The following is a 10,337-nucleotide window of genomic DNA, read 5'->3' as shown; positions in this document are numbered from 1 at the left end:
CACACACACACACACACACACACACACACACACACACACACACACACTCACGCACACACGGAAGAAGAGGGATACAGACTAAGACCGTTCATTCCCTTACAATCAATCAAGGAAATTGGCAGCCCTGTTGTGCTGCTTCACCGGGGGTCCTGATATCACAGCCAGCCTCCGTCACTACTGCGTCAGCACTGATGAGCTCAGCGTTACCGGTGGGGAAGGAGGGAGGGAAGAAGGCTGGTGAGCAGAGAGTGAGAGAGAGCCGGAGAAAACAAGGAGAAAGAAACAGAGAGAGAGAGAGAGAGAGAGAGAGAGAGAGAAGAACTGGGGTGTTGCCGCCTCTGAGACACACTCACGCATCACAGAGTAACAGCAGCAGGGTGAGAACAGAGCATCCCTCATCCATCCTCTCTGGGAAAACAAGGCTGCTTTTTGAATTATTGAAGCCGCACAAAAACAAAACCCGTTACATTATTAAACATAATCGAAGCCGAGATATTGCGGAGATATACTGAAACCTCTTCGCCAGGAGAGCTCGGTGTGAAAGCAGAAGGACCGTTTCAGCACCTTGGACAGCGACAATGGCTCTTATGGTGGAGGACGGAGCTCAGCTCGGTGAGTCCAAACTCTGGCAGCTTTAATCAGCCTGAAAAGACCCAGGTGTGAAAGTGGCGGTGCTTTTTGTTCGTCTTCAACACACGGGACTCATCTCTAAAGACTTAGTGTTATAATGTGTTACTTTCTCTGAATCTTGACCGCCTACTTTTAAAAATAATAATAACAGGCTGCACGTAGGTTCGAGTTGCCTCTTTTATGAAATATTACCCAAGAGACAGTGAAGAGCTTTGTCCAATGTGCTGCCTAAACATTTTGCTGAATAACATAATGTGTAAGCCTCCATTTTGCGGCTAGCTTTAGGGCAGCAGCTAATTATCAGAAAAACTAACCAACAGGGTGGAGGCAAGGGAACTGTTTTTACGTTATATATATCTGTTAATTAATTTATTTTTATAATTATTATTTTGAATGAAATAAGTGTCACTACAGAACAGGTGAAGCCTGGCCAGCACCTGTTTGTTTTCTTTAATTCCTGCCGGTTTCAGCGGCTCTCACCGCCCTCCCGTTGCCACATCCGTCTGTTGTTGTTGCCTTGAAACCCACCCAGGACACTGGAGTGAAATATTGATGAAACAGCCTGTACAAGTGCTGTGATTTACAGTTGACATGAGCTGACTTTCCGCCGCACTGTTCACCCATGGATGATTCTGAAATGAGAGGCAGTCTCTTCAGTTCATACATATTACATGGATGCTACACCTTCAAAAGGTGCAAAACAAGCTTATGGAATATACACTCATACAATGCAATAACATCTGGAATAATACAATAGGAGATAGGAATTACAAATAGGCCTATATGATCAGAATTAGCAACAATGAAGTCAAACTGTTATGTAATATCACTGTAAATTCCTTTATGTCAGTATATGAAAATAAGTAGTAAAGTACATATTGTGTACATATATGGTAAACAATATGTATCCGACAGAAACACTCAGGCAACCATGCTTTTATATGAATTTGTATTTGAATGATCGCAATGTTACAATACTGATTATCTGATGATCTATTTCGCATGATCTAATGCATGTGAAATACAGCCAGCCACCCACCCCAACCACCACCCCTCTTCCTCCCTCTCTCTCTGAATGGGCTTTAACCTGAGTGCTTTTCCATTGGGCCGCCCTCTTAACAGCAGGAAGTGGTCTGCCTTTCCTCCACTGAAATAGACCTATTAACTCTGACTGCACGAGAAGGCCGCGTGATTGTTGTTGAGTCACAGTTTAACACCTCGAAACAAAGAAATGAAGCTTTCAGTGGCAAATCTCCATGCAATATGTATCCATGGTATCATTTTAGTGATATTATAGCAGACAAAAGTACCATTGAAAGGAATTAGGTGCCTGTAAGTACCACTACTTTTGAAAAGAAAATGTGATAAAGAGGTGCTGGGTTAGGGTTAATGCAGGGCTGTTATGCCGTACTTGTAGATGAGATCTCAGAAGGAACCACCCTGCCTATACACTGCTTTGCACAAAACCTAATATAATCTATAAGAATCTATTTCACTATGTTATATGAGATGATGTTGGTTCTCTGATATCGATTGTTCCTGATGTTTCCTTTCGTCAGTCAAAAAATCTCTCCCATAAGCTGTTTACATTATAGGTCTGCATATCATTGACTGATTATGGTGATGATCCTCTTAATCTTTGTCATTATCAAAATGAATGTTATGACACCAGATAAGAGACAAAAAACTGACATTGGAGTAAATTTGCTTCTCCATTATTTCTTCTGCCTTCAGCCATTTTTATCAACCTGCCAACAAGAAATCAGCCAGTCACATAATGACGTTATGTAGCTTTCCCAGCAGTTCATTACGTTCATTACACCAGCTGTTTCCTGTTGCTATACTGTGGCCTTGTTTGGAATTTGAACAGAGTAATGATGATTCTTCATCAGGGTGGAACAGATTGATCGTTGTTTTCATCTCCCTCTGAGTCAAGACTGCAGCCTGCGTCAGTCACAAACACAAAATGGACTCAAGTGCCTCAGTACAACAATGAAATCTGTTGAGGTTGTGCAACCTCAAATTTTTTTAGGTGTGATTGTTTTACTGCTGCTTGTTCCACAGTGTTTGTTGGGGTATGTAGTTAGATGCTTGATTAAAGTTAATCTTCCCTCCCTCCACTCTCCGTCCTCCTCCACAGTGGCAGTACCAGTAGGTGTAGCTGTGGTGAGTGTCTTTGGCCTTGTCTTCACTGTGTCAGCCTTTGCGTGGATCTGTTGCCAGCGTAAAAACACAAAATCCCAGAAGACACCTCCCTACAAGTTTGTTCACATGCTCAAAGGGGTCGACATCTACCCAGAGAGCCTCAGTGGCAAGAAGAAGTTTGCCGCACCTGCCACCACAACAACAAATGACACCAGTAAAACTGACGTTAACGGAAACTGCCACACCGCGTCACCTATGAGTCCGACTGGCACCGGCAAACTGGCATCAAGTCCAAACGGTTCCAGACCGGCTCTGCATCTAGATCTGGAGAAACGGGATCTGAATGGCAACTTCACCACGAAACCATTTCACCACCACCACCAGAAAGTCCGGAGCTCCCCAGACCTGGAGCTGCCATCTCCTCATGCAGGGTTCACCCAACCTGGGGTAACTGACCGCCGTGACCTCGCTTCACCATCCAGCACCCTCTCCAGCCAGGCACCCACCCCGGCTGTGGACAAGCCCCAGGGAGAGGAGAGGGACAGTGGGTTAGGGACTCTCCACTTCTCCTTGGAGTACCAGCCGGAGAAGAAGGCATTCATTGTCCATATCAAGGTACTGTATGTGTTTAGGATGCTGTTTAGGTGTGTGTGTCTTTACAATCACAAAAAAATGGTTTCACAGTCTTAACTGATTGATTGATTTCACTTTCTGATCCAGGAAGCCCATGGCCTGACCCCAACTGATGAACAGTCGCTGACCTCTGACCCCTACATCAAGCTGACCCTGCTGCCAGAGAAAAAGCACCGGGTGAAGACCAGAGTCCTGAGGAAGACTCTCGACCCCGCCTTCGACGAGACCTTCAGCTTCTATGGGATCCCGCTGGCCCGAGTGTCAGAGTTGGCCCTTCACTTCATGGTGCTGAGCTTTGACAGGTTCTCCCGCGACGAGGTCATCGGGGAGACCCTCGTCCCCTTGTCCGGGATTGACTTGTCAGAGGGGCGTGTCCTGATGAGCCGAGAGATCATCAAGAGGAACTTCAAGGTAAAATTTGAATTCTTGTTTTGTGTTTCAATCATCTTCAGCTTCTGTTCATAGACACCCTCATTCAAATGTAATCTTTTAATGATTTCATTTCAGTTGATTCATTGGAATTAAATTTATATAAACAGTAAATTGTAACTGATTTCACAGCAGGTAATGAAATTATGAAATTGTTCCAGTAATGACTCATAATTTCTCTCATTGTAACTTCAGTTCCTGCATCACTAGTCCCTAAAAGCAATGCAGCAGGAATGTATAAAACAAAACTGAATGCTTCCCTTATTGAAATATTAATCAGTACATAATACTTCTGAAAGTCATTATATGAAAGTCAAATGGGTCATTATTAAAATATCATTAATCATAGAACTTTCTCTAACTCATTTAAATGTAAATGCAGCATATTATATTTCTTCAAACCACATTGAAATATTTCATAATACCTTAAAATCTTAATTCAACTCCAACGGCAAAATCTACATCTTGAATGAAAGTTTTAATTTAGAATGTGATTGGTATCTTTTGCAAATGCATTGGAGGAATTCATTTTCAAAGTATCTGTCTCTAGTTACATCAAAAAGGGGTTAATGTTAAATTAAGTCAATTGAAGAAGCAGATAGGAGGTCTGTTGCACCATTATGGATTTGCAAACTGATACTGAGGCTGTGTTTTAATGGACTGCTGGGAGTTTGGATACCGGAAAGCCTTTGCTGTTACTTTTTTATTGTTTCATCAGTTTTTGCTTTAGTTTATTATTTTTTTGTGTTGTTGTTTTTACAAAATCGACTATATTCCCCACCTGCAGATTTTTTTCCGAAAACCTGAAAATATGTCATTTACTGTATGTGATCAATACATTCACAGCCAGATTCAACATGACATGACATGTCTCCTCTCAGAAATACTTCACAATCAAGACTTTGACCATTGAATAATCTCAATTGTGTTTATTTTGTATTTAATTTTATGAACATTTTTATATCCAAACAACACCAGAGAATTAAAACAGTAATGCAAGTAAGGCAAATGGACATTTATGCTCCAAGTAGTGTATCAAATAGATGGGGTGATATCCACACCACACCAGTATGGATCTGTGGACTGGTGGTCAATAAGCTTCTCCTCTGGACTGGCTGTTCCTGGCAACTGTGAGGACCGCAAATGTACTGTAGCTCATTTCCAGTAGGACATCTTTCCTTTTAGAGGAATGTAATGTACTGTAGTATCAGCACCACTGTGAGATGAAGTCGCCACATGTACAATATATCTGTATTTCCTCTGAATGCACTGGGCTGAAGTTGGATTTTAGCAGCAGGTTTGGCTGCATTACTTTGTGTATTGGTGAATTTAAAAGATGGAGTGTAAGATGATGTCTACATCCTTATCGTTGGCCTGTGGTCTCGTACAGCATTACTCTATAGATTTCTACTGGATGGTTTGACTGTACATGAGCATTTGTCCATTTGTAGGTGAAATGTGAGATGATATCAATATAATTATAGATTTGTGGTCTGATATTGTTCTCTGCAAAGCTCTGTTAAACTGGAAGCTCTGTGCTTTCCAGGTGGAAGCAGATACATGCACATTTGTACCTTCCCAGGAGGAAAGAGAGCTATCTGTTGTATCTGTAAAGATCGCTGATATGATAGTACTCCAGAAAAGTGCTGGGAAATGCAGCTGTGATTCAGAGATATAAAAGGTTCATTCTCTCCCTGCAGAACTCCCTCTGTATTTTTATCATCAAGAGGACAATATTTCTTAAACTATGTTCTGCTGGCTCCCCCCATGCTGAGACTAACCTTTTTTTTCAGTTCTATTTCTCATTTGGTTCCCAGGGGAGACAAATCTCATAAAGCTCAGCAGTAGGGAGGAGTCTGTACCATCTGAACCTGTATTTGTGCAATCAAAAGGAAATTAGTTTTAGAATCTGTGGTTTGCAGTGGGTTATTTTTGGATTATTTTGTTGGATTAGATGTTGGCAGGTGCAAAGAAAAAAAGGCTTGACCTCTTTTATTTAATTGCTGTGTATCAGCTGCACTCGTGAGTTGTTTTCTTTATTTGAACAGAATATATCGGTGCTAGCAAATAAAAGTGTGAAAATTTAGTCATGATGGTGTAACATAGTTCCTATTTACACCCTTAAAAGAATGAATAGACAGGATAGTTTATTCAGTATTACATCTGGTATTTAATGTCTTCGTGTTGTTATGTGTATGAAATGCAGCGAGACGTGTTTTAAGAGGATTTTTGGCTTAATTATCTCAGTTAAAGACATCGACATTGTTCTCTGTTTAGAAGCACCTCTTTGCTAACAGGGTGGTGGCTCCCTTTGTCTGCGTGGCATAGATTTTGTCCTACTGCTTTGTGCAAGTCTGTGTGTGTGTGTGTGTGTGTGTGTGTGTGTGTGTGTGTGTGCCTGTGTGCCTGTGTGTGTGTGTGTGCCTGTGTGCCTGTGTGTGTGTGTGTGTGTGCGTGTGTGCGTGTGTGTGTGTGTGCCTGTGTGCCTGTGTGTGTGTGTGCCTGTGTGCCTGTGTGTGTGTGTGTGTGTGTGTGTGTGTGTGTGTGCCTGTGTGCCTGTTTGTGTGTGTGTGTGTGTGTGTGTGTGTGTGTGTGCAGTAATGGAATCAATACAGCGTGTCACAGCGTAGCCATCGTCCTCTTTTCACCCTGGAAGAGACTAAACCAAGAGAATAGAATAAAATATCTTATGTGTCGGAACCTATTCCTGTCAGCTATAATAAATCTACAGTTTCCTCAAGGGAGAGAAACAGAAGCACTTTGGCAGCATACTCATGGACCTGAACATGAGGTCAGGGCTAGAAGTTGTCTGTGTGCTACTTCTCATTGCCATGGCAACCGTTAGTGGAGGCGTGATATCCTGTTAGGTGTGATCACAGCATCTGAGGCGTCAACTGTTTTGGGTGCAGACACAGATGTTGATGTGTGTTGGAGAACAGTGACCCAGTGAAGGAGATAATGCAGAGCAGATCAGGGAGCTTCTCAATGACACGTTTGTGCTGGTTAAGATATGAGAACACGCCACATAGGCAGGTGGTGATTATTTAGTTGACAGCTGTTTAATCTTCAGCAGAGACACCATGCATTTTTCATCCCAACATTGTTGTTAGTAGTTAATTAATGAAGTTTACATATACTGTTATACATACTACTGTTTCTTGTGTGTTTGTATCATTTTGGAGAATGTGTGTGTATATGTTGGTATATTATACATGGACTGAGGGTGTGCAATGTGATTTTATTATGCTTGTATGATGACAACTGGAGACCATCTTGTGATGAGATCACACCAGCCACAATTCCCATCAACATGGCATTCTGACCCATGAGTAATTATTACATTATGACATGAATACTGAGTAATTATTATATTATTACATGAGTACTCAGTACTATGGGTCAGACCACACCCATCTTCGAAATTGGCCTTCATTTTAATCTGAACTACACATCTGTTAAGTTTTGTGACTGAGTCTTGCACGGTTGTGCTGCTATTGCAGTGACAACATCTGTCCACAGACAGACAGGCACATAAACAAGGTTAAAATAATACCAGCCCAGCTTTCATTGCTGGAAATACAGGTCTTGAATTGTTTGGTCTCTTGCTTTATTGTTTGGGTGCCAGTTCAGGTCTGGTTTAGAAGCTGATACACAAGTCTGAAGTCTCCTCTTCTCTGTTTCCTTTCACACCTGCCATCTCTCCCTTCATCCCCTTTATGTTTTATCGTTTTCACTCCTACTCTGTCTCGCGCCTCCTCTCACCCATTCACCCCTCCCCGTCTCTCCACAGAAGTCCTCAGGCCGAGGCGAGTTACTGCTGTCTCTGTGTTACCAGTCCACCACCAACACTCTGACTGTGGTCGTCCTCAAGGCTCGCCACCTGCCCAAGACTGAAAACAATGGACCTTCAGGTACTTCCACTTTTGTCTCAACCTTTCAAAATGCTATCCATGGTGTCACTGTCTACACAGACAAACAGCATGTGTGCATACACTTCCTTCACCTAACAATAAACAGATGAGGCTGAAAACTTTTTGCTCTTCCTGTCACGCAGCCCAGATTACTTTAGATTCTCTGATAGTTGCTATAATGACACCGTGAGCACTCAAGTGACAGCACACCCCCACCCCAGCCCCCCATCACACACCACACACACACACACCACACAAACACACACACACATACACACACACAAAGACACACACTAAGTGTTTACACAGCCAGCATCTTTTGTCCTCATTTCTAACATCCATCATTTCCACTCTATTAATCGCTGTATTGATCTGGCTTAGAAATGATATGACACTCTACAACCACTGCAGGGATGACTCTTCATGCCTTTTTTTCTTCGGTTCTTACTTCATCTGTTCTTGTCATTGTTCTTCTCTAGATCCATACGTCAAGGTGAACATGTACCATGGAAAGAAGCGCGTGTGCAAGAAGAAGACCCACGTGAAGAAGTGCTCCCCCAACCCAGTCTTCAACGAGCTCTTTGTCTTTGATTTGCCCTCTGACGAGGGCCTGAGGGACACCAGCGTGGAGCTGCTGCTGATGGACTCAGACACAGGCAACTCGCGCAGCCCCAACACCGTCCTCGGGCGCCTGGTGCTGGGCACATCGGCAGCGGGAACTCCCGGCGAGCACTGGAGGGAGATCTGCGACCACCCGCGTCGCCAGATCGCCAAGTGGCATGCCATGTCAGAGGATTAGAATGCCGGGGTGTTGGTGGATTCTGACGTCCATCCCATATGTGGTCAAACACAAGACGGATGGAATGAAGATGGGCAGGATTTAATGTCCTGCCAACCAGTACTCATTGGACTTTCAGTGAGGGTGGGAAATGGGGTGGGGGGTGGTGGGGTGGGGTGGGGTGGGGTGGGGGACTTTGATGTTGTGGGGAGGGTCATTTGAAGTGATGTCATCATTCATTCAATCAGTCATTCAATCACTTATCTTTGAAGTTATTGGGGTTCACTGGGGACGGCGGGGCCTGACAACCCCATAGCTTTAAACGATCCCAAAGACTGTCACTGAAAATCACCTGGTAACATGCAACATCATCTCCATGGCAACAACCAATTGTCACGGTAACCATGTGCAGTGCAGAATGTCTTAAATGTCGCTATTACTCTTCTTCTTTTCTTCCTTTGCTTCTTCTTCTTCCTCCTCTTCTTCATCTTCTTCCTCTTCCTCTTCTTCTTCTTCTTCTTCTCTTTCTTCAGCTCTCCCTTCTATAAATAGTAACCTAGTCCATCGTATGAAAACCAGAATGAACCACATCTGACAATGCTGTAAAAAATGTGGATTATTAAAGTTTATTTTATAATGACAATGTTTTCTTCATAAAGATGTAGATTGTTTTCATTTATGTTTTTGTTTTGTACTCCTCTGGTTGATTTGTTGAACATGTTTTGTAAGTATAAGTGGTATTTCATATCATCACAAGAAAGCCTAAATTAGGTGGTTTGAGAAAAGAAACTGAGACTGAGTGCACTGGGGACAGTAACTGGATGCATTAATGTGTGTGTGTTTCGATATGAGAGTGCTTGTGCTGACGCGACTGTGTGAGTGTGTGGGTGTGTATGTTAACTTTGAAGAAATGTGAGCCACATAATGTTTACTGTAGGTGTTTTGTCCCCCTTACTGTGAGCACAAAGACAGCTGAAATGTAAATGTATGTACCTTACTATAAAATATGGCAAGTTCTGAGAAAAAAAACCAAAACAGTATTTGCAGTTTTCATTTCACATGACAACACGTGACATTAATTGTTTGTGTGTATTCACAAGTACCTTATAACCACTGGAAACATTTGTAGCGCTAAGTTAAAGCTACAATATGCAAATTCTGGAAATCAAAAACTCAAAACATTAGAAGTGGGTCAAAACGCCTTTGACAGCATCTCTCCACATTAAGATGTGTTTTTAAAACATATTTCAACAAAAAAAAAAAAACGTTACATACTGTAGCTTTAAGTATTGTAACATCTGATGGCTTCATTACACAGGAAATCACTTATAGGATTGTTCTATCTGAGATAAAAGCCTCTTTTAAAATATAACAGTCTGAGTATTGACTTATGCGTGCGTCCTCACCTCCAGCACCCTGGGGATGAAATCATCTGGATCCTTTCCAAGTCTGATGATGTAATAACTGCTGAGTGGCTAAGTGCTCTGGGATGAAGTCATCGTGTCTGAATTTAATATCAGTTAAGTGGTTGAGTGAGGGAGGACAGCTGGCTCAGCATGCTTACTCTCCCATTTTTCTTTCTCTTGTTTTTTTACAGATACAATCAAAAACAACCTTTTAATTACTTCTCTCTGCATTCTGCCTCTGTCGCAGCTCTTTCCATCCTTCCTCCAGTCTTTAGTGTTACACCAAGTTACATCATGTGTTTGGTGGTGGAGCCTCTGGAGAAGCAGGATGCTCTGTCACCCTGTACTTCCGACCTGTGAGGTCGCTTTCTTGATGAGCTTCTATTTTAAACCTCTGCTGTCATC

The 10,337-nt window shown here is 42.5% G+C and overlaps 1 protein-coding gene across 1 annotated transcript; it reads left to right on the top strand.

Moving 5' to 3' along the window:
• Nucleotides 1-246: 246 nt before the first annotated feature.
• Nucleotides 247-9,561, top strand: syt4 (synaptotagmin IV). Its single transcript, XM_056369989.1, has 5 exons — nucleotides 247-612; nucleotides 2,771-3,390; nucleotides 3,496-3,819; nucleotides 7,628-7,748; nucleotides 8,228-9,561. The coding sequence occupies exons 1-5, from the start codon at nucleotides 579-581 to the stop codon at nucleotides 8,545-8,547; spliced, it is 1,419 nt and encodes a 472-aa protein (XP_056225964.1). The 5' UTR covers nucleotides 247-578; the 3' UTR covers nucleotides 8,548-9,561.
• The last annotated feature ends 776 nt before the right edge of the window (nucleotides 9,562-10,337 follow it).

This window comes from Seriola aureovittata, chromosome 23 (genome assembly GCF_021018895.1).
Source record: "Seriola aureovittata isolate HTS-2021-v1 ecotype China chromosome 23, ASM2101889v1, whole genome shotgun sequence".
NCBI lineage: Eukaryota > Metazoa > Chordata > Actinopteri > Carangiformes > Carangidae > Seriola > Seriola aureovittata.
The sequence above is the reverse complement of the archived record's forward strand: the minus strand, read 5'-3'. Positions and strand labels throughout refer to the sequence as shown.

Bases quoted from the DNA above. Each gene is read 5' to 3' on its own strand.
- syt4 (XM_056369989.1), top strand. From the start codon at position 579: ATGGCTCTTATGGTGGAGGACGGAGCTCAGCTCG. The intron at 613-2,770 runs GTGAGTCCAAAC...CCTCCTCCACAG, and splicing joins GGAGGACGGAGCTCAGCTCG to TGGCAGTACCAGTAGGTGTA. The intron at 3,820-7,627 runs GTAAAATTTGAA...GTCTCTCCACAG, and splicing joins TCATCAAGAGGAACTTCAAG to AAGTCCTCAGGCCGAGGCGA.